The following is a 25481-nucleotide window of genomic DNA, read 5'->3' on the forward strand; positions in this document are numbered from 1 at the left end:
TTTTGAAAATTTGTAATAGTATCAATTTATACCTTTCATTACGTTCCATTTAAACAATATACGTATACAAATTTTTGTATCAATTGAAAATCTCTAAATTTTCGTAAATGAAATAATTTAATTGACTCAAATGATAAGTTTTAAATGGTGTAATTTGACATTTATGAAATTCTTTTTTATTATAATGAAAATAATTTTTTTCTTAAAAACAAAAAAGATGAGACCCGTAAATGCATCATTATCATGCCAATCCAATATTGTCGGTGGTTCTTTACTGGAAACCGTGTCTGCACTTTCTGCTTTTTGTACCCAATTGGCACATTTTCACATTAAAACTCAATTAATCCAAAAATAATAAGTAAAATAGTAAACATTGGAGATCATAGTTTAAAATAATAATAAGCTATCATTGCAAAGTATAAGCTTTCCCATACTTAGGTTCTATCACTTTTTCTTCCGACAGTGATAAAAATATGAATTAAATCGAAAGTATTAGTAGATATTATATAATGCAAAAAAATTTACAATTATAATAAAATTTAGATCCAATTTTTTGAGTCTATTAATGATAGGTTACATTGCTAATAGACCTATTAGCGATATAGCCCAACATATAAGTGGTCCAAATTAATGAGATTTGATCCAACATTTGAGAATCTTAATTCTTTATATCCATATCACGTGATCAAATTACTGTAACAACCCTAAGAAGCATGTATGGTGACCACAAATTTCGATACTCGCTCTAGCTACTCAAAACTTACTCTAGCTTCTACTGTTTTTTTAAAAAGAAAAAAAATTGATAAAATTATAAGTCTCACAATTTTTATCTACATGAAACGTAATTAAATATATAATTGATACACTCACGAAAGTTCAGTGTTTAAATCGATAGTGTTCAAATTTTTTATTATGTACAACTCCCAAAATTTAATTGTCGTGTAGCTTGATTTCTTTGGGGGAAAAAAAAAAAAAACCTTAAACAAGTGAGGAATAGTGCATAAATGTCACGTATTTAATAACTTCTATTATTACAACTTGATGTATGGTTGGATTTGTTTTTCAATAATGTAGCTACCAATGAAAGGGAGGTGTAGTAGTAATGTGTGTCCATTTTAGTTTTTGGCCAAGAATTAAGCCACATCACTTCTCTTAAAAAAATACAAATATTTTCATGTATCAAATTATTTAAGCCATACTTCTTCCCTCTTTAAATGCAAAATTATTTAACCTATATCATATACACTTTTAAAAACTATATAATGATATCTAAATCAAATACGATTTTTTTTTTCAATTTTCATTTTGTTTGGATTTTGATTTAGTTGAGATCTAATTGAGCATTTAATCTTCCCTAGAGACTAGAGACTTCTCAATTATAAACATGAAAAAGATAAAAAATACAATTTAATACTACAACCTAACTAACATTAATAAATTGTAAAGCTGAAACCTCCCATGTTTATTGTACTAAAAAAGTGGAGAGCTATTAAATCACATGTGAAGTAAATTCAATATAGGATAATTATATTGGATAATATTTTTAGGGATAATAATAAAGTATATATCAACGTTTTTAAAGAATTGCAAAGATAGCAAAATTTAGCAATAAATTTCTAGTTTATCACCGATAGACCTTTACTAGTGATATAATCTATCATGAATAGATTTTGAGAGCAAAATCTAAATTTTGCTATATCTACAAAAAAAATTTCATTGGGTTACATATGCCAATACTTTGTGCATAGTTGATTACTATATATGCAACTGTCCCTTTAATATATATATATTTGGGAGGAAATAACATTACAGAGATCTCAACACAAAACTTTGTTATTTTAATACCATATTAAATCATCGATTGACTCAAAAACTTAACTTAAATTGAATATCATATCTAACAAAAGTGCGACTTGGAGTGTATCTGAGTATAAATAGGAAAGTTGGAGGAAGATACAAGAATAAGGAAGAAGAGAAGTAGTGTGAGGTTTTGGAGGCATATTAATTATGGAGAGTTTGGAGGTGAATTTAGAGGAAACAAGAGAGTATTACAAGACTGGAATAACAAAGGAAGCATCTTGGAGAGTTTCACAGCTTAAAGCCATACGCCAATTTCTTAACCACAATCAACAACAAATTTACAATGCCCTTTCCCAAGACTTGGGAAAACACCATGTTGAAGCTTTTAGAGATGAGGTAATTATTTTTTTTTTGTTAATATAAAAAAAAAAAAAAGAAAAAAGAACTCCTCTCTATAATTAAATGTCTCAACTTTTGAGTTTTTGCAGATTGGTAATCTGGAAATGTCCCTCAATTTTGCTTTGGAAAATTTGAAACATTGGATGTCTCCCAAAAAGGTAATTTTCTTTTATTATTATTATTATATCATGCTTCCAATCATATAAAGATTATTATTCAGTTTTCTATTTTTTTTAGGTTTAAGAAATGTGTCATATATAAAGTCTGTGTGTTGATTTTTATAGGCAAAATTGCCGACAATAGCGGTGCTGAATTCAGCAGAAGTGGTTTCCCAGCCTCTGGGAGTTGTTCTTATAATCTCGTCTTGGAACTTTCCGTTTGGTGAGTGAGATTAATTATTGGATCAATTTTAATATTAATTTCCTCATCTGCAGAGACGTTATTAATAATTATACATGAAATTGGGTTTTTTTTAATTAGGTGTTAAAATGTAGTTAATGTTTTTTTAATGAGGATTTAATAATTTTAATTGTGGAAAATGGGAACAAAGGGTTGTCGTTGGAGCCGTTGATAGGAGCACTAGCAGCCGGAAATTGCGTGTTTCTGAAGACGTCGGAGTTTTCTCCGGCAAGTTCAGCTTTTCTGGCCAAAAACATCGGAAATTATGTTGACAATAAAGCTGTTAGAGTTGTTGAAGGAGGCGTGGCGGCCGGCGAGCGGCTGCTGCAGCAGCGTTGGGCGAAAATTTTCTTTACAGGTGGAAGTAATTAATGATTTGGTTAGAGTTGGTTGTTGGATTATTATTATTATTATTATTGTTAGTATTATTATTATTATTTGTGGTGGGTTTTTTTAATATATAATTTATTAAGATAAATTTTAATTTTGATTAAAGGAAGTGAACGAGTGGGGCGGATTGTTATGGCGGCCGCCGTGAAACACCTTACGCCGGTGGTTTTGGAGCTCGGTGGGAAGTGCCCTGCCATTGTTGACTCCCTTTCATTTTCATGGGATATTGAGGTTTGTTTTCTTTTTCTTTTTTTTCTTTCTTCTTCCTTAATATATAGGTTAATAGTTAGATAAAGACGTGGATACAACAACCAAATAAAAAAAAAAAAATGGAAAATTAGATAAAGACAAGAATTCATAATTTAAAGATATATATATATATATTTTAAAAGTTTTGTATGTCTTGATTTATTTTTTTCTATAAATTTTAAAATATTATCTATTCAGTATTTAAGTTTTGAATTTAATTTTAATTTAGTTTTTAAATTTCAACATATTATAATTTTATCATTGAGATTTGAGTTATGTATCAATTTAGTTATTGAGGTTCGAGATTCAATTTTTTTTATTACATACTTATTTTCGTTTTAATTATACTTAATTAAGTTTTTTTCCTTTGTAAATGGTAGTATTCAATTTTTTTTCTATATATAAAACTTGAAATAACCTTGCCATCTTAAATAGTTTGGAGATTAATAAGCAATAACATATCTTACATTCATTTTTAAAAACATTACGGTTGAAGTATAGCTCAATTGTTATTAAGTATATGCTAATTATGATGTCAAAAGTTCAAAGAATTTAAATAACTTTTTGCGATAAGAGTATAACAACTTACATTTCTGACTTGAAGAGAATGTATATATGTCAAATCACCCACTTCAACAAAATAAATAAATAAACTAGATACCTTAAACATACTTTTGTAATTTTCGTTCATGTTTCATTTAATCCAAAATTTAATAATAGTAATTACAATAAGAGATACTTTTAAGATTAATAATGAAGTGTATAGCTTGTAAATATAATAAAATCTCTTGGTAATAAATTCTATCATTGATAAATTTATATTAATTTTTAAAATGAAAATGTAGTGGAATGCAAGATAGTTAGATTAATTTTTTTAAATGTTAGATTAGGACTTTGAGAGCACACTTAAATGAAATTGGTAGTGTTAATACCTTTATCAAGTTTAGAGTTTTTTTTTTTTTTTTTTGAAAAGTCAAGTTTAGAGTTAAATTCATATATTCTTTCTTGATTTAATCTCTGGACCCTTATTTTGTATAAAGAAAAAAAAAAATAAAAGGAAAAAACAATCACTATGCACCACTTCATAATGAATTTTCATTTTCTAACATTAATTTTGATTTTCAATTTTTTTTATTATTTAAAATTAAAAAAATGCCGAAAAGCTCCAACAGAAATAGAATCGATTTTCCCGCTATACTTGCTTTCTTTACTTCTGCAATATTAGAAACAAATTAGGGCATAAATCTTCTTCTTCGATTTTGACCTGCAAGTCTGCTGCCAAAAGGATCGTGATCGGAAAATTTGGAACCTGTGCCGGACAAGCTTGCGTAGCAATCGATTATATCCTTCTTGAACACAGATTTATATCCACCTTGGTACGATTTCTCGATTTAATTGCTCGATCGTTTCCCCTCATAAATTTCTAGAATCAGGTTTTGGAGATGGCATCATGTTCATTCTAAATTGTTGTTATAGGTCGAGTTGCTGAAGAAGTTCATCAAGGAACTCTTCGGTAAAGGTCCTAACCAGGCAAAATGCATGGCGAGGATCATAAACAAACAAAATTTCTTGAGGTTGAAGAAGATGGTGGATGAACCTGCTGTCCAATCTGCAATCATCTATGGAGGATCCATGGACGAGGACAAATTGTAAGTGATTAAACGGAAATGTGGCATATTATTTAATTCCATGCCTTTCCTTTCTTTTGATTCCTCAATGGCGTCTCTGTAACTCTGGAATCGTGTAAATCAATTTTTATTTTTGGAACTGTCGATTAGTATAGCAAAACGAAGATCAATTCTTAAAGATAGCGCTAACAATTTTGACTATTCAAAGTCTTTTTGTTGACTTCTATAATTAAATGTAACTGTAGTTGGTGATTACCTTTTTTTTTTTTGAAAACTTAAATAAGATTATTAATTTATTTTCGCAGTTTATTTTGAAAATTTACGTACTTTTGTAACTCATGGTTTTCTGACGTTTGAGATATAATTTATGAACTACAGAGAGAGTTATTTCCTCCTTTAGAGTTTTACATTTGGAAAACAACTCCAAAGTTGTCTAATTTTTTCTTAGAAAAAAAAGTTATAATACTATTTTGGTCTTTGTACTTCGTACATTTTTATCCATCTTCTTTCAACTTTGGTTCATTTTGATCATTCAACTTTAAAAAATAAATATTTTGATCACTTAAAAATGAAAATGGAGGGATCCAAATTGTCACTTTAAAAAAATATAAGGATAAAAAATGGTTCAAGGTTAAAAGTACAAGAACTAAAATGAACAATTTTAAAGTATATGGATCAAATTAATCAAAGTTCAAAGTATAAAGACCAAAATGAAAAGAAAAAAAATAGTATTTCAACCAACAAAAAGAGGTGAAAAAGACATTAAAATTTGAAGTCAGTCAAATTTATTTAAAAAATGAAAATCAGGGAAAAAATTATTTATGTTAACTAAATTTGCATGACTAATAAATTGTTTATAATTAAGAAGTTGAACATGAGCATAGACACTTTGGATAGAATAATGTCAAAAAAGGGGGAAAAAAAAAACTATATTTAACGTCAATCTTTATGCAGGTTTGTTGAGCCGACTATTGTGTTGAATCCACCAAACGATGCAGAAATTATGAGAAATGAAATCTTTGGACCAATCCTTCCCATAATTGGAGTGAGATTTACCTTCCTCATTTATAGCTATAATACTTGTGTGCCTTCATTTTGGTCGATTATAAAAAGTGGATGGATCTTATATTCATTATTCACTTTCTTTCTTGGTAGCTTGACAAGATTGAAGACAGTATAGATTTCGTCAATTCAAGGCCTAAGCCTCTTGCCATTTATGCCTTCACAAAAGACAAAGCTTTTCAAAGAAGACTCGTCTCAGAAACTACGTCTGGCAGCTTGACATTTAATGATGCAATTATTCAGGTCTGTACTTCATCACTTCCCCATCTATTTTATTTCAAGTCCCATTTCCATTGTACAAAAGCAACCAGTCAAGTCTGAGCTTAATTAGTTATTTGAATATGAATTTATATGGTCTATGTTTAGATTATGTAGCATAATTACCCTTTTAGAAAACTTGCATTTACCTCGCATGTATAGATTTGGTTTGCAAGTTTATGATCTGTAAAAGTATGTATTCTCTAAGAAGCTTAGAAGCTTAAATTTTTTACAAGCAGGTAGGATAAGGTAGAAACTTCATAGATCAAAATTAACGAACCAATATCAAATATAAGGTTGACCTCATAACTTGAGGTCATAGTCTCATTTGGATAAAACGACTTTTTTAAGATAAGAAACATTTGTAGAAAACGACATAGGAATGTGCTGATACAAGTGGGATCAAAAGCAAATGTAAAACCATCCATTTTAAGCTGTTGCGCTTCAAAAAGGCTTATTGTCATTTTTGTTGTCAAATACAGTATGCAGTGGATACACTCCCGTTTGGAGGGGTTGGTGAAAGTGGGTTTGGCAGATACCATGGAAAATTCTCATTCGACACCTTTAGTCATGAAAAGGCAATTGTGAAAAGGAGCTTCTTGGTGGACTTCTGGTTCAGATATCCCCCCTGGAACAATCACAAGCTCCAGCTACTTAGACACACTTACAATCTTAACTATTTTCAGTTAGTACTCACTGTTTTGGGTCTGAAAAAATCTTAATTATTAGAAGACACGTCTTCCTTGGCTTCTCTTCAGATCCTCATTCTACCGTACAAATAAAACAAATATCTACTTTTGTAATAACAAAATGTGTATTCAATTTCAATGAGGACAATCCCATCTTAATTCTTGTCAGTTACCATTACTCCTTTAAATAGTTAAATGTTATTTGGGGTCACCACCTTATCTCTAGCCAATACGATCCCAACTGTAAAAGTTCAATACTCTTTGTCATCTTTACTTATTTATTTCAAGAGCATCCTATTAGATGAACAAAAGATTAATGATTTTTAGTTCAGGTTCGTCAATTTTTCTGCAAATGGTATGTCGAACCAAATATGAACGACTTTAGGTTCAATCTTTGATTAGATGTACAAGATGTTACCAATTCAAAACAAAACACCTTCTTTGAGAAGTTACTATAACCAGCGGTAATTATTGATTCCTTCCATCGACTACTTCAATAGATTATTTATTTTAACTCTTCAATCTTCTTTCAAATTAAAAATTCACAGAAAAAGAAAAATCGTTACACAACCTTCTGACCTCGGGTTAGACTTTCAAAAAGTAAAGAAAACTTAGCCTCGGATAGAAATCTCTCAACTACTACTAGAGATGTCCAATTTCCTTACGGGACGGGGCGAGGATTCCCCGATTAAGTGGGGAATGAGAGAGTGAGTGAGGGAAAAAATTCCCCGTGAACTAAACGGGGACAGAGAATGCATTCCTCGACCCCGCCCTGTTCTCCGTCCTCGTCCCGATTAGTTTTTACATATTTATTTAGTATAGTTATCTAATATTATATTATTATTATTATATAAATATTACATTTAAATTTCAAATTTGATTATTTATTGGAAAAGATAATTAATATATTTAAATTGATTATTTAAATTTAGATTATATATGTGAATAATTTGATTTATATTTATTTCTTTTTACTAAAAAAAATAATTAGCTTTATTTTAGGCCAAATTTTGAGTAATTTATCTTTAAATTCAAATTGTCATATAAAACTAACCATAATAAACAATTTAGTGATAAAGTTAATTATTTAATTAAAATTTGCTCACATTAGTGATTTAAATTAATTAGCTTTTTACAAAAAAAAAAAAAAGTAATGGAAAAAAATTTCCCGCATGGAACTCCGCGGAGAATCTCCGTCCCGATCCCTAGAGAATTTCACGGGATGAGGAATGAAATGGGGAATAGAGACGGGAATGGGAAATGGCATCTTCGACCCCGCTCCGTCCCATGAACATCTCTAACTACCAACCACAGTACGTGACTCTGTTGTATTAATGAACAATTTATTTCATAGATGAAACATAAAAGGCACTGACATCGGACACCCAAAACAGGACAAAGCCAAATGTTCCAAGGCCAAAATTGTACCTTGTTATATATATATATATATAAATCCAAACTTTTTATTGAAATAGATTTGATTTTAGAAGTAGATTATCTGAATGGCCAAAAGAATTATATCGAGCATCAAATTCTGCAATTTGAGACAATTTTTTTTTCAACATAGAACCCTTTACTTTTCTCTGCTAAGTTTATTGCACATGAAGAATTGCATTCACGACATTATCATATGAGTGACATCACTATATAAAAGATAATAGATAAACGTATACTTTTAACCAATCTTTAATCATGTCGTTGATGATTCGAGCATTAGATTGACAATATCATGGTTAGATCACCAATAAGTGGATAGGTTAGGACTAAACACTTCAACAACTAAAGTATAATGAAGATAATTGGAAATTATAATATTGTAAAAGTTCTATAATCATAATCTTTCATCAAGATACCATATTAAATCACTAAACAGGGTTTCTGGGGCAAGGAATGGAGTTGTGAACTCCAAGGAACTGTGAAATTTGAGGAGTTGTGAATTCTTGCGATCCATAGTGTAAAAAATTAATAAAACATAAAATTGTCCACAAATTCCTTGGCCAAAGGCCCAAACAAGGAGTGGAGTTTGCAACTCCACACTTCTCAATCTCTACTCTTAGAACTCCGTGGTCCAAACACTCCCAAAGAGACTCAAAAGAATAGGTTTTGAATGTTTTTAATTTTTATCGACAGTTTTCTTAACTACATATAATAAGGTTGTTTCTCCTTTCAAATGTATTTTTTTCCATATTTTTCTTTATTTAGCACACTTTTGTTGATTTGAACTTGCTTCTAGTTCACTAACAAAACTAACGGTCAGTTTAGCATCAAAAAGCTTACAAATCTATTTCGAAACTTGAACATTAAAATACATTATTTTCATAAAGATTACAATTTCATCATCATAAATCAGGCATCAATGCATAAATAAAATACAACAATGGATATAATTCAATTTTTAGCATCTGGATCTTGGAGGCCAAAAATTAATACCAACTCTTTCTGATTTGCTCGAAAGGGATCTAGTGACAATCAAATCATTAAATAACTTGATCAACTCGAACTTCACCTTATGTATGGAAAGTTGGCTAATATTATTCGTGCAATTTAATATAATTTAAATTCCGTCACTTGGTGAACTTTTGAGGTGGGGTGAGATGAACTAGTATAGATGATGTTTGGACGGTGATGATGGTGATTTGTAGTAATAAGTAGATGGTGGTGATGGAGATGATGGTGGTGGAGATTTCAATGGAGATGGAGGGGGCTATAATAGTAAGGAGGTGGTGGCGACGGGAAGGGGGGGTGAAGGTGTAGGTGAAATTTAGTAAATTTGTTGCAAGACATATTGGAGAGGATGAAGGTGTGATATTGGAGGCAGAGTCGGGAGATTTTTTTGGCCAACATTGAGGATTTTGGTTTTATACGATTAGCCAACGCCAAGGTCTAAGACTTCTTGGAGGACCTTGGTATGCCTTTTCAGCTTCTTTTCATTAAAAAACAATCCAATGTTCTCTACTGTTTAGTGGTTGTATTATGTACGACCATTACCAAAACTTCAAGAACATCTTAAATTCTATTTGTTAGAGTAGATTTGAACATTCCAGTATACCAGTTTAGTTTTTAGTGAAAAATTATATTGGATTATTTCTAATATGGTGCCTCACAAGTTCACATTCTTTACTTGCGTGTCTCGCTGAGCTATATTACAATGATGATTTCAGCTTTTATGCCTTGGTCTAATGTAGGTATGCTGTGAGAAAAGATATCAAGAACAATGTAGTATTTGTGATGAGAAATTATTTTTCATTTGACAAAAGAAGGTAGGTGTTTCGTGTTGGATCACTAAAATGGCTTACTAGTTTGCCCCAGACCAATTTTTTGGGTTTCAAGGCCACTGCCTACTGAGGTATGCCTAGTCCAATAGAACAACCAACGTCAAGTCAGAGTACCCAGTTGTAGCTCCCCAGCTTCTGTTGCATGGCTTCTAACACATGACGTAGAGCATCCAAAGCTTTGACATCCTTGTCAGAAAGGATTGGGGTGGTCTCGATCTCGTTTATCACCCCTCGCATCTCGGAGGCCTCAAGCTTATGCCGAGTCAAAAGGCCTTCGCTCTCGGAAATTAACCGCGATATTTCGGCCCGTTCGACCCTGATAGTCTCCAACTTGGCTAATAGTTTCTCTTTTTCATGTAAGGCCCGAGAGTCGCGTTCAAGGAGCGACTTTCGTTTAGCAAAATCACTACTCTCATCGTATAGCATCTTCTCCATATCAGACTTGGCCTCCTCCAAATGTTGCTCCTTACTTGTCTGAGTCAACTGAGAGGAATAGGATAACTAGAACTGATTATACTTCTCCACGTTTCGAAAATACTCATCTACAAGTTTTTTTAGAGGAGGGAGTTTGGCACCACAAATGTCGGAAATGGCTCGGAATATCTCATGCGTTTCTTTCTCCAGACTAAGAACCTTTTCGAAAGGAGTACACATGATCTTCTTGTGCATAGTCTCCCACATGGCTGAGGCTGCATGACGCCGAACGTTGAAAATCACAATGGCAGCACAAAATTTGAAAATCTCGAGAACGGTCAAAGGTGGTGCCCTATTTGCTTGCATCGGGAGCTCATTATCGCTTGGACTCGCCAAGACCCTCAACGCCTCTCTGGGTTGGAGAACCCTTCCTGCTGCAAGCGCCAAAAGGCAACTAGTTTCCTTGGATACTAAATCTGAAGTTTTGATGTTCTCGACAACCATCGCCTCCTTGGCATGAGGGATGTCTCCGGGGATAGAACACGCTTGACAGGACCTTGGCACAGGATCCACTGGCAACGCTTCAGAGGTATCAACTCCCTCAACGACTGAGTCAACGAAAAAAGGGCCCACCAAAGATTCTTCGCTTCGTGATGCTTCAAGTCCTTGGAAAGAAAGGTTCAGAAGCGACTACAAAAAAAGGAGACTAAATGTAAACCGTACAAAAAATAAATAAATAAAAACGACGTACCAATGAGTTGAGAGCGTTAGGAGCCACCGGATCATTCTGAGCCCGCTTAAGAAAATTAGCATCCGATGCCCTTTGTTTTTTGGAGCATCGCTTCTAATAATGGTCGCCGGTACTACTTTGACTGTCCTCCTCGATCGGTTTGGAAGCATCTTTTTGTGCGATCGTTGCCGCCCTCTCAGTCAGATGAAGTTGCTTCCCTCCATAGTTGATTCCTTTACCTTTGGGTAGTCTTGGTGGCACTGGGGGAAGGATAGCACTGGTCACTAACAGATGACGATTCTTTTCGAAGTAGTTTCCATGCTTCGTTAACCACCAATCCTTGAACCACGGGGTAACATGGGTGTGCGGATCCAATGTATGGGTCGGCAGGAATACTTGAGATGAGAGCTTGCGTCTCATACATACTCTCTAGTAATATAAAATGTTCTTCGGCGTAGGGGCAGGAGGTATTCCCCCTATATCATTCGGAATGTCCTGATGGAAGCCTAATTGTCGACCGAAGCTAAAGGGACTATACGACTCTATAATTCGGACATCCCCATACTGGGAGGATAAGTAACCTAATCACTTGCTGGAAAAATAACTGGACTTCAAGAAAGGTAGGTCTCTACTATCAGTTAGGTGTTCATGCCTGTTCATATTGTGAATGCTTACATGCCATTGAATACTTGCGCCACTATGGATTAATTCTCGTGCCTCGTACTCGTCGAAGTAAATCGAGCCACCTTCGCTAGAAAAGTGGGCCATCTTGGGAGCTCGAACATCTGCAGGAACGGGGTAATGTATGTCGAAGTAATGGGCCAGCTAACCATGGACATAATGCATGGGGAAGCGAAAGGCCATACACCTGATGGGATTCGAAGCCTCTACTATCAACCCTAGGCCGTGATAGATGTTGGCCAGGACCGGAACAACAAGACTATAAACAGTTTCATGAGCCATCAACCAAGCCATTCTAAAGACCCTAGGGCGAAGATAGCCTCCCTTCTGAGGAAATACAAAAAGACATAACCAGCAAGATAGAAAGGCGGTCAGATAGGTCTTGTCCTTCAACTCGTCTCTTACCTTTAGCTCTACGAATAACATGTTCTCCCTGCTCGACCAATCTTGAAACGCGATCTGTGTACCGTCAAGATTTTGCATGGACCGGGACTGAGAGACTTTCTTTTGCTTCCGTGTAAGGGGCTTGTCATATTTGCGAGCCCCCAGGAACCAAAAAGAGATCCATGAGCTGATAGACACTGAGGAATCATGCTTCGTGGGAGTCATCTGATTTTCTCTCTGCGAGCACACTATAAAAAAATATGCCCGAAAAAGGTGTTCGCACGTTTTCGGAAAGTACTTCTCTTTGTCACGGTGACCAGTTAGCTTTTTGAGGGAAGGAATCACTTCTTCGTAAAAGCTTCCTTTGATCGGAAGGCCCCCAAACAACTAAAGGTCCCATAAGGAAATTGACGCTTCGCCCGCCGCAGTATAAAGAGTGTTGGTTGAAGGGCACCAGGCTTCACAGAAAGCTCGAACTATGTCACCATTGCACTTATATGTGTACAAAGAGGCCATCACTGTGCCAAGAAAATTAATGTCACGAAGGAATCACTCGTTTTGACCTACTACAACCTCAAGCAACTCCCAGTAGCAGTCAACGAAGCCGAATTCTCCAGGGACTTTTGTCACAACGGTCCAACGAACATGACCCTTAATTATGCGACGTCTGAGAGTTAGCACTCGATCTGGGTTAGGGGTTTCCTCATGAATAGAAGATCGCAGGATCCATGCACACTCTCCTCGGGTCAAAGGTACTTCCGTCGATAATTTGGAAAGGATTATGTTTTCATTTAAACTTGGCCAACGATCAGCGAAAGGACTGGCTAACAATTTTGCCACAGGAAGGTTGAGTCCTTCCTTCATGGGTTGACTTTGGTTTTTAAGAATCACGAGGTGCCTCTTGTCAGATGAGAAATGCTCAGTGAAGTAAACAATTGTTTTGCAAAAAAAAATAGGGTCACAGGGGAATGAGCTTCAACAATAGGGTTCAAAAAACAAAGAAAAAAAAATCAAATTATCCCTAGGGCGATCGGAATGCTCCCATGACGATCAGGATGCACGAACGATGCCACAAGACAAACCTTATCGGGATCCTTCCTCGGATGATAGCATGGGAGAGCTGTGAGCCTTGGCAGGGCCCCTCCCACGACGATCAGGATATACGAACGGTGCTACAAGGTAGATCTTTTCAGGATCCTCCCTAGGGTGATAGCATGGGAGAACTATAAGCCTTGGCGGAGTCCCTCCCACGACGATCAGGATATGCGAACGATGCTAAAAAATAGACCTTTTCGAGATCCTCTTTAGGGTGATAGCATGGGAGAGCTGTAGGCGGGGCCCCTCCCACGACAATTAGGATATGCGAACGGTGTTACAAGGTAGACCTTTTCAGGATCCTCCCTAGGATGATAGCATGGGAGAGCTGTAAGCCTTGGTGGGGCACCACCCACGATGATCAGGATATGCGAACGATGCTACAAGGTAGACCTTATCAGGATCCTCCCTAGGGTGATAACATGGGAGAGCTGTAAGCCTTGGCAGGACCCCTCTCATGACGATCAGGATGCACGGACAATGCCACAAGACAGACCTTATCGGGATTCGCTCTAGAGTGATAGCATGGGAGAGCTGTAAGCCCTAGCGGGGCCTCTCCCACGACAATCAGGATATGTAAATGGTGCTACAAGGTAGATCTTTTCAGGATCCTCCTTAGGATGATAGCATGGGAGAGTTGTAAGCCTTTGTGGGATACCTCCCATGACGATCAGGATGCACGAATGGTTCCACAAGACAGACCTTATCGAGATCCTCCCTAGGGTGATAGCATGGGAGAGCTGTAAGCCTTGGCAGGGCCCCTCCCATGACGATTAGGATGCACGAACGGTGCCACAAGACAGACCTTATCGGGATCCTCCCTAAGGTGATAGCATGGGAGAGCTGTAAACCTTGGCGGGCCCCTCTCATGACGATCAGGATATGCGAACGGTACTACAAGGTAGACCTTTTCAGGATCCTTCTTAGGGTGATAGCATGGGAGAGCTGTAAGCCTTGGCGGGGCCCCTCCCATGACGATTAGGATGCACGAACGGTGCCACAAGATAGACCTTATCGGGATCTTCCCTAGGTTGATAGCATGGAAGAACTGTAAGCCTTGGCAGGGCCCCTCCCACGACGATCATGATATGCAAACGGTGCTACAAGGTAGACCTTTTCGGGATCCTCCATCGGGTGATAGCATGGGAGAGCTGTAAGCCTAGCGAGGCCCTCCTATAAAGATCAGGAAGCACGAACAGGCAAACAGTAGATAGACCATACCAAGGTCATCCCTATGTGCACCAAAGATTCAATCACGCGGCCAGACATTTCTGCAACAAAAAAAAATAGAGAAAAAAATTGTTGTTACAAAACCAAGCTTATAAGAGGAGAAACTCACCCTTCAAGATTATTGGCGGGTTGGCTAAAAAAAGCGGTTGTGTTCCCGTCTTAACTCCTACAAAAGAGTAAGGGGAAAAGTTAGTAAACTTACAAAAAAAAAAAAATTAAAAAATAAGGGGGCAAGTTAGTTAAAAAAAAAAAAAAAAAAGTGATGATGATTGCGGAAAAAAGGCAAAAAAAAAAAAAAAAGAAGAAAAACAGAAATTTTATTTTAAAAAATGGCAAAAAAGTGAGGAAATCTTTTTGAAAAAAAAAAAAGAAGAGAAAAATGAGTAATAAAAAAATGAGTAAAAAAAAGAAGAAAATAAAAAAAAGGGAAAACAGAGGCGAAAAAGGGGGCGCCGAAGGCCCTAGGGCGCCCCCTATCTTCAGCCGTCAGAGCTTGGCGAGCGGCGGTGGCGAGCCTCGGCGAGCCTTGGACGGACGGATCGACGTTTGCGGCAGCCGAACGGATGAGCAGGCGGTGGCCTTCAACGAGCGGACGGCAAGCGCGGCTTTAGCACGGTCGGCGGTGGCCTTCGACGAGCGGACGGCAAGCACATGGTGGCTGGGTCGGTCGGGCGAAGGCGTGAATAAAAAGACCAGATGCGGCTAGGCTCGACACAACGGCGGCGTGAAGGCACTGGAGATGGCTGAAAACGGCTCGGCTCGGCTTGGTGGCTATGTGAAGGATTGGGGCTATCGCACGCGGCTCGGCTCCTTGATGGCGGCTCGGCGGTAAAAAAACAAAGAAAGGAGGGACATTTTTTTTCTATCCTTGGGGATGAAAATGCAGAAGGCTTTGAGATCCAATCAGAAAATCTTAGATTTGGGTAAATTTAGATTTTATTGGTTAAATTTAGATTCTATTGGTTAAAAAATAATAATAATAAATAAATAAAGTAATAAAGTAATAAAAAATTTTACTATCTAAATCTTATCTTTGATTCTTTCTTTGTTTCTCATTTTATAAAACTTTTGGCCATGCACCGAACCTTTTGTTAATTGCATTTTTAGCCTCAAATTACATTAAATTAGAGATGAATCCTTATTTATTTATTTTATTTTTTTCGTAAATTCGGCTATATCTCAAATTTGATCCCAAACTCAAGTTAAACTTATGTACTAAATTCTTAGTTTGACTGACACATCAATTGAGGCCAAATTCAAGAACATATGTATTTGGATTTTGATTCCAACTTTATATTTTTCGAGATTCATCCACCCATATATGTGCATAAATCTTGAAAGAGACATTTTTTGAATGAAGAATTTTGGATCAATCACAAGTTGTCACGTCGTTTACTAAATTAATGACAAAATTCTAAATCATTAAATTTGGATCCAATTAGAAGTTGACATATGTCCCAAATTGAATTGAAACAAATTTCGATGACGCCATGTAGTTAGATCAGATGAGATTAAATTGGTCCAATTTAATATTATTATTTGGGTTTAAAGTTCAAACTACCAAAAAAAACTGAATTGGACCCAAATTTCAAATCAAACCCAAAACCAACTAATTAGGCGCAAGGGCGAGGCCCATGGACCAACCAAGCCCAAGCCCACGAAGCTCACCTGAGAACTAAATAGACTTTGAGCGAGAATCCATCAACAAGCAAAAGACTCCCAAGACTCTTGAAGCTGACACAAAGACTCTTCTTCTTCCTGAGAGAGAATCAGAGGATCAAGTATTAGAAATCGAACCACATCGCATAAATCAACATCAACATCAATTCCAACTCCACGAAACATGTTTCTCTGTAAACTTCGTGTGAACAGGTACCAACTATATATAAAAATTATTGTATATTTATTATTTTACATAAATAATTATCAAATTAAAGATTTTTAGTCATAAATAGATAACAAAATAATCAAAACAATCCTGATTTTTTTTTTTTAAAAAAAAAGAGGTGCCTAAATGTGGGAGTTAACACATCTGTAAAGAAAATGTTCCAGGTAACAAATTTGTAAAGAAAATCAAATAGATTTTATTTTACATAAAATATAAATCATTATATGGTTGTTTTCAAATATAAAAAAATCATCTAAAATATTTAAAAAATATAGTAAAATTTTAAAATCTATCAATGATAGATACGGATAGACTTCTATTTTCAATAATTTTGATATATGAATAAAGTAAAAACCGATCACATTTTTTTAAAATTTAAAAATAATAAATAATTATAAAAATTTAGAATTTAATTGTAAATATATAACATAATAATCAAATCTGAATCAAAATTAAAATTTTGAAATAAATCAAATTAGTAAAGTTAAATGACGAAAATTTTTATTTTGATTTTTATGATTTTATTAATTTGCAATTTGTGACCTCTTTGTTTTTTTTTTTCCCACACACGCATGCGTGCGCGTGCACACACATGCTCGATGATTATCATAATTTTAATTTTTTTAATTTAAACCAACCTATTGTTTTTCTATTTGCGGAACTTAAAATCTTATTTTCATTTTTAGATTTGCAATGTATTTTCTTAATTTCAAACTTTATTTCAAACAAAATATTGTTTTTTATAAAGGTGAAAAACCTTAAAATATGATCATCTGCCTTAAGCATATGAATCACATATGAATCCGTGTGTATTTACAACAAAATTGAAAAGGGTAAAAAAGAAGTACAATCATTAAACTAAACTCATTTTTGCGTATTCACATTTACAAAATTGAAAAGTGAAAAAAGGCATAAACTTAAAATGTGATTTTTTTTTTTTTTTATTTAAAAAAAAGGCATTCATTCTATTTAATGTGAATGCATACAAATAGGATAATTTTTTTATTTAATAATTTTGATAAAAATTTCTTCCCCCGATAAATAAGAGATACAAATATATAGAAGATAGATAGATAGATAGATACCTTGAGGGGTTTAATATAAAAACTAGGTAAATGATTAGCTTACAAAAGTGTAGGGGTTAAATTGATTTTTATTGTAAAATTAAGGAGCAAAATGATGCACCACGGGAACATGGATCGAGAAATTATAATATTTATAAATAAATAAAATATAAAATAAAAAAATATTTGAAATTATGTAAATAGAGAATAGGGAAATTTAAAGTAGAAAATATGGAAAATGGTCCTCATCAATGTTATGTCTCTTCATCTACCAAATGTCACTATTTATAGGTATATTGGTCCGTAAGAGATAATTAATTATATGGATACTAATAATATGTAATTTTGAGACACATGGACAATACATGTGGTAATAGAAAAGTAACACTTGGTCTTTGAAGCATCAAAATTAGAAAAATTGGATAAATATTGTAATTTAGAAAATATTTAGAAAAATATTACAGTTTTGAGGGTATTTATAAAAATATTGTAATTTACTTGATATTTTTTTAAATGGTATAGTGTTCAACACTCTACCAATTTAATTTTTTATTCTTTTGTTTTTTTCTTATAATTGGTTGAGTGTTGAATAGTCGACCAGTTTGGTTTTTTTTTTTTTTTTTTTTGTGTTCGTTTTATAACTGGTCGACCACACTCCACAATTTTAATAATAATTATCTTTCAACTTTTACTCTTTTAAATATGTAGAAGGAAAGTATGCAGCCACATTTGTTAAGTGCAATTGAGAGATTATTCAAAGGGGTATTATGGAACAATTTTAAAATTTTCGGTCAGTGTCATTAGTTGAAAACAATTAACATTATTTGATGATTAAGATGAATATATATTTTTAAAAAAGCATAATATAGTGTTTATCATTGTAAATTTAGGTTGTAACATCCCAAATTTCAAGAAAATTTAAGTTAATTATCTATAAATTATTGAGTTTAATTTTCCTTTCATTTGGAAAATTGGGATTAAATTGAGAGATAATTAATTTCATGTGGTTTTGAATTAATTTAAATATTTGAAGGATTTAATTTGTATCAAATTGATGGATCTTATGCCATCTAATTTTGGTTTTTGAAGCTAAATTAAGATAAATTGAAAAGTTAATCGATTATTAAGTTAATAGAATCTTTGGAGATTTGAGAGATATTGTGATAAAATATTTTATTTATCTTTTCAAAATTTGAAAAAAATAAAAGAATTGAGACTTTTTCGAAATTAAATGAAAGTGAAAAGAGGCCAAAAATTGAGGAGAAAGCAATTCGATTTTTCAGCGACAGCTTCCACAAAATTGTCGATTGTCGGAGTTTGAACCGTTGGATCGTGCTAAAATTTAGCCAGTCTCTGTTCGAGACATATAGAGTTTCATTTTGAACGGTTGGATCGTTGTTTAAAGCTTTAGTTTGTTCGTAATCGTTGCTGAATAAAATCTGTAAAACTAGAAATTCCCCTTTATCTTTACTCTTGCAAACCCTTCTCATTCAGTACCAGCCGCTAGCCTAAACAATTTTTTCCATCTGACAGCAACACCTGCGGCCTATCTATGGTAGCCACGATCCAACGGGCCATCAGCCACCACTACCTGATCTTTGCCGGAATCTTGAGAAAAACCTTGGGTAAGACTTATTTTCCTTATAATTTGGGAGGTGAAATTCACCCATTTGATTTTAGGTTAAATTAGTAACCTCTCTTTGGTGTGAAACTTAGTTCAAGATTTGGAAGTTTTGAGGCATTGACCATCAAGCATTCTTTTGGATTGAGAGTAATAGTGGGAAAATTAAGTTATTGATTTTGGATTTAATTCTTGATCAGATTGTCTAATTGAATCGGAGTTTTAGAATTTGTCTTGGACCAAGCCACAACTTTGGGTTGATTCAAGTTTTCCAAATGTTTTAAGGAATTATTTGCGTGGACTTTTGTGACCAAGTTGAGGCAAGTGGTTTACTACCGGTTTGCCCTCGAACCCAAGCATGTGTTACGTATTGGTTCCTATGTTGGAAATAAAATATTTTGATATGTCTGCTGGTCAGATGAAAATTTTGGAAACTTACACTTATGTCATTGTATATCGATGTTGTATGTTGTCGCAAAGTTTGACGGATGGATAAATTGTGAATTGTTGGATGATCTTAGCATGATTTATGACCTTGTTTGTATGAGATTTTAGCGACTGTTAGTATTGTCATTGGGCTATGCACATCGCATGTTGTGAGCCTTCAGGCCCACACCCTATGCTTATGTACGGTGTCCTTTTGGGACCACCACTTATGTTTATGTTTGTGACATCTGGGGTCACTACTTATGAAAGTGTGCTTTCGGGTTCGCCTCTTATGCCTATACCTATGCCTACGCCTATGATGCCCTTGTGCACTTCGGTCCCAATGGAAAGACTAATAGATCACTGAGTAGGCCCAGTAGTGACCCACTTACTGAGTATACTTTTATACTCATCCTTTTCTTTTCATGTTTTTCAGGTAAGGGTAAAGATAGACCGACGCATGACAAGAGAGATCCATGACCTGACCATTTGGATGATTTACTGCTTCCGCACTTAGGTTTCATGCACTAGAGTCTGGTTTAGGAGTTAGGCATTTTAAAATCTTATGAAATATTCATTGATTTATTTTAAAGTTGGGTTAGGGTACCCCAAACTGTATTTTTTTTAGGTTTTCTCTTCTTTGCTTATTTGAGCATTATTTAATTAAATAAAAAATTTATCTATTTTATTTTATTATTCTTTGAGAAAATGTATTACCAAGCCTATGCATGCATAAAGTAGCGTCCTAGAAACATATTAGAAATTTGGGTCGTTATAGTTGGTATCAGAGCTTAAGTTGTAGGTTCTGTAGACTGACTTACATCGTGAGTCCAAACTGCTCCTTATGGTCACAAATGGATCTTTCGTCATTGTCAGGTATGTTCTTTCATTAAATGTTTTATGGAAAATGTGTTTAAAAGTCTTCATGTCTAAGCTTTATGTATTGATTGATTGTTATTGTTTAATGACCTGAAAGAAGTTAATATGATATGACTATTTTGTTTTGGTGTTATGGAAAGAAAGGAGGATCATAATAAGGCCATTTGTTGTTAGTTTAATTCATGGAAGGATGGTTAGAAACGGACATATATTTTTGTTCAGGGATATTGAAACCTGATAGAACTATGAAGTGTTATGCATTTATGACATGAAAGAAAGAAATTGATGTATTTGGTTAAGCTATAGAATAAGGTAGGTGAATTGGAAATTCACTGGGGAATAATATTAAGTTTTGCATTACAAGAATAAAACTAGTGGTGCTACAAGGAACTTTATCACAAGGCACACGTTCTTAGTTATGAGATTAAAGTTTCTTTATAAGATAAGAAAGAGGTGAAGAAGAGACTATAAATTCTATTAAGATTACTAGATATTAAAGTCAAAATGTTCCAAGAAAAATTTTGAAAGTATTAATAGGTCGTGATCACTTTCGTGGTATGAAAGTTGGTGGACTGAGTAATGTATGATGTTTTGGTTCTTTATGTAACGTGCCTAAAAGGAAGAAGAATTACTAGATGGAGCATAAAGCGATAGTATGAGGAACTCTTTACAAGATCTAGGTAAGATGAATTGGTCAAGGAATGCTAAAATGGTTGAAATTATAGTTGCCTTTAGATGGGAGAAAACGAGTTGTTGGATTGAAAAATTCTTAAGGTGCTTGGGTTTGAACTATGTGTTTGTCGCGATGAAAAGGTTGAAGTTTAATTAACGATACCAAGAGGAAGGATAAACATTTTAAAGTTTAAAAGCAATGTTATCTTGTGGGGATACCCTACTAAAGTTCCAAGTTTGAAATGAAATTTTAGATTTCTGGAAAATGTTATAAAGGGTCACATGTTTTGGTTTAGGGATTATGTTTCACTAGGAAAGTGAAAAGTGCATCTTCAAGTTGTTGGGTTAAACAAGGATAAATGTGAAGAAAATAATAGTATTTAAGGAAAGGTTTTATTCATTTGGGGAGATATATGGAAATTAATGGGTTCAAGATTCTCAAATAGTTAAGAACGGTTTGGATTGTAAGACATGATATGGGTGAATACAAGGTATGGTTTGGTGTAAAATAAGAATCTCTCATTACCATTTGAAACTTTACATTGCAGTATGCATTGTTCGAAAAAAAAAATATAGCTTGCTTAGGTTGTTGGATTGTAGATTGTGAAGGGGGATTTGAATAGTCACATGTTTTGGTATAGATATATTTCACTAGGAAAATGAAATAGAGCATCTTGGATTTATTGGTCTTGAAAAAGATAAAGGAAGATGAAAGGATTTGAGAAATATTTTGTTGTTTTGAGAAGGTAAGGGGGGGAATTAATGTTTGAGATTAAGAACAAAGGTTTGTTTTGGTGTCCAAGATAGGAAATGTGTGTTTACGAACCTTTTGAGTTAGTATAAACAATCTCGTTACTATTTGGAACTATGGATCTTAGTATTTGTTGGTTGAATGGATATCTTGCCTAAGCTATTGGTCATGGAACTCAGTTTTAGCATGAGAATTTGATTAAGCTAGACTATCACGCGTTGGAAGAGTGCTTAGCAATATTCTTCAAATTATAGTAGAGTTGGAGGAAATAACATTTTATGAAATGATGTTTAGTAGCAATAGTTGCTAGAAACTATGGAAATGGAAGGGGTAAGGCCTCGTTAAAGAGGGGGAAGACGTTGAAAGGTATTAGCAAGGTTTAGAGGTTTTGATTGTGGACACGAATATCTAGAACAAGGAAAATGAAGCCATCGATTTTATTTGAAGGTGAAAGTAATCTAGCTCCAAGTAAGAAACAAGTTATATGAGTATTAAGGTTGAGTAAATTTGATCTTCCAGATGACCCCTAGTACTAGAGATGAACTTGAGTTGAGAGCAACTTCTATCCTTAAGGCTCCTCATAGAAGGACTAAAGTAGACTTGGAATAGCCTAAGTCATTAATACAAGAACCATTTAGCAAAGTGTTTCATATGTGCCTTAATTTTTTGTCTTGGAGCACACCAACTTTGTTTATTAGGAAAGAAAGATGATTCAGACGACTTTGTATCAACTATTATGGATTGAATATGATAGTGTATCTCGGTTACAAGGGATTGTCAGGGCAATTAGGTGCCAAATCCGAATTCTAAATCCTGAACTTGAGATGCCATGAGAAATATGTTTTCTGTTGCATGGACAGTGAAATGACCCACTCTATGGAGTGTGAACATTCTCAATATAGATGTATGCAATCATGAAGGTCTTTATCTTAGAAACTGGCATCAGGTAATGGTTACAGCTATTATGAGGTTATGGTGATGCATTTTGGAATGACAAATGCTCTACAGTATATGGGGACTTCAAGAGCCTCATTTAAGTGAGATTTTCAAACTCGTGCATAGGAGGGTCTAAATGGTGATATGTGTTTGTTTTAAGATTAAAGAGTAACATGATATTGTCTCAGATAAGTTATACAATTCACGGTAGGAGGTGAAGACTTTCTGAAATGTGGAGTTAGCCTAATTAAAAGTTCTTTGGTAGTATTATCAGTCTGGAGAAGCGATTTGGAAACATGAGGATGAGACAAGAACTAAGTATCATGAGCCTTTAAGGACTTGAACTTTCGAGGACAAAGTCTCTTAAGGAGGGAAGAATATAACATCCCGAATTTAAGGAAAATTTAAGTTAATTATCTAAAATTATTGAGTTTAATTTCTCTTTCATTTGGAAAATTCGGATTAAATTGAAATAATTGAAAAAATTTTATTGGTTAAACTGAATTTAATTGATTAGATATTCGAACTAATTATCTTGAAAATATTAAATTTTGCTTCCCTCTAATTTTGGATTTTAGGGCCAACTTAAAAAAAATTAAAGAGATAATTAATTTCATGTAGTTTTGAATTGATTTAAATATTTGGAAGGATTTCATTTGTATCAAATTGATGGATCTTATGCCATTTAATTTTTGTTTTTGAAGCCTAAATTAAGATAATTTGAAAAGTTAATTAATTATTAAGTTAATTGAATCTTTGGAGATTTTGGAGATATTCTGATAAAATTTTTTATTTATATTTTCAAAATTTGAAAAAAAATAAAAGAATTGAGACTTTTTCGAAATTAAATGAGAGTGAAAAGAGACAAAAAATTGGGGAGAAAACAATTTGGTTTTCCAACGATAGCTTACATAAAATTGTCGATTTTCAAACTTTGAACCATTGGATCGTGCTAAAATTTGGTCAGTCTATTTGAGACATATAGAATTTCATTTTGAACGGTTGGATCGTTATTTGAAGCTCTAGTTTGTTCGTAATCGCTGCTGAATAAAATCTGTAAAATTAGAAATTCCCCTTATCTCTCACTCGCAAACCCTCCTCATGCAAGACTCTCACTACCAGCCGCTAGCCTAAACAATTTTTGCCGTCTGACAGCAACACTCGCTGCCTATCTACGGTAGTCACGATCTGACGCGCCATCAGCCACCACTGCCCAATCTTTGCCAGAATGTTGAGAAAAACCTTGGGTAAGACTTATTTTCCTTATAATTTGGGAGGTGAAATTCATCCATTTGATTTTGGGTTAAATTAGTAACCTCTCTTTGGCGTGAAACTTAGATTCAAGATTGGAAGTTTTGAGGCATTGACCGTCAAGCTAGAGACCATTTTTCGTTTTGCAGAAAATTGGTAAAGATTGTAAGTTTTGGGTAAGTTGTTGGTTGGTTATTCTTTTGGATTGATAGTAATAGTGGAAAAATTAAGCTATTGATTTTGGATTTAATTCTTGATCAGATTGGCTAATTGAATCAAGTTTTGGAATTTGTCTTGTACCAAGCCACAACTTTAGGTTGATTCAAGTTTTCCAAAGGTTTTAAAGAATTATTTGCGTGGATTTTTGTGAGTGAGTGGTTTACTACCGGTTTGCCCTCGAACCCATGCATGTGTTACGTATTGGTTCCTAAGTTGGAATAAAATATTTTGATATGTCAGATGAAAATTTTGGAAGCTTACGCTTATGTCAAATATTTTGATATGTCAGATGAAAATTTTGGAAGCTTACGCTTATGTCACTGTATGTCGATGTTGTATGTTGTCGCAAAGTTTGATGGATGGATAAATTGTGAACTGTTGGGTGATCTTAGCATGATTTATGACCTTGTTTGTATGCTTATGTCTGTATGAGATTTTAGTGACTGTTAGTGTTGTCATTAGGCTATCCACATCGCATGTTGTGAGCTTTCGAGCCCACACCCTATGTTTTTGTACGGTGTCCTTTTGGGACCACCACTTATGTTTATGTTTGTGACCTCTAGTGTCACTACTTATGAAAGCGTGCCTTTGGGTTTGCCTCTTATGCCTATGCCTATGCCTACGCCTATGATGCCCTTGTGCACTTTGATCCCTAACAGATTACTGAGTGAGCTTAGTAGTGGGCCACTTATTGAGTATACTTTTATACTCATCTTTTCTTTTCATATTTTTTAAGGTAAGGGTAAAGATAGACTGGCGCATGACAAAGAGATCCGTGACCTGGACATTTGGACGATTTACTGCTTCCACACTTAGGTTTTATGCACTAGAGTCTGGTTTAGGAGTTAGGCATTTTAAAATCTTATGAAATATTCATTGACTTTATTTAATTGTTATTTATTTTAAAGTTGGATTAGGGTACCCGGAACGGTATTTTTTTTAGGTTTTCTCTTCTTTGCTTATTTGAGCATTATTTAATTAAATAAAAATTTTATCTCTTTTATTTTATTATTCTTTGAGAAAATGTATTGCAAGCCTATGCATGCATGAAATAGCGTTCTAGAAACATATTAGAAATTTGGGTCGTTACA

At 34.3% G+C, this 25481-nt stretch overlaps 1 protein-coding gene across 1 annotated transcript; it reads left to right on the plus strand.

Annotated features, from left to right (window-relative positions):
• The first annotated feature begins 1943 nt into the window (after window positions 1–1943).
• Window positions 1944–7042, plus strand: LOC120087742 (aldehyde dehydrogenase family 3 member F1-like). The gene is made up of 10 exons (XM_039044629.2): window positions 1944–2196; window positions 2289–2357; window positions 2484–2580; window positions 2750–2956; window positions 3095–3219; window positions 4509–4613; window positions 4714–4886; window positions 5820–5910; window positions 6021–6170; window positions 6668–7042. Exons 1-10 carry the CDS (start codon window positions 2008–2010, stop codon window positions 6905–6907), a joined length of 1446 nt encoding a protein of 481 aa, XP_038900557.1. The 5' UTR covers window positions 1944–2007; the 3' UTR covers window positions 6908–7042.
• Window positions 7043–25481: the final 18439 nt, after the last annotated feature.

The sequence above is a fragment of the Benincasa hispida genome, chromosome 10 (genome assembly GCF_027475165.1).
Source record: "Benincasa hispida cultivar pf3 chromosome 10, pf3_genome.v1.1, whole genome shotgun sequence".
NCBI classification, from domain to species: Eukaryota; Viridiplantae; Streptophyta; class Magnoliopsida; order Cucurbitales; family Cucurbitaceae; genus Benincasa; species Benincasa hispida.

Excerpts from the sequence above, each read along its gene's own strand:
- LOC120087742 (XM_039044629.2), top strand. The coding sequence starts at position 2,008 with ATGGAGAGTTTGGAGGTGAATTTAGAGGAAACAAGAGAGTATTACAAG. Across the intron at positions 2,358-2,483 it reads ATTGGATGTCTCCCAAAAAG|GCAAAATTGCCGACAATAGC; the intron begins GTAATTTTCTTT and ends TGATTTTTATAG. Across the intron at positions 5,911-6,020 it reads CAATCCTTCCCATAATTGGA|CTTGACAAGATTGAAGACAG; the intron begins GTGAGATTTACC and ends CTTTCTTGGTAG.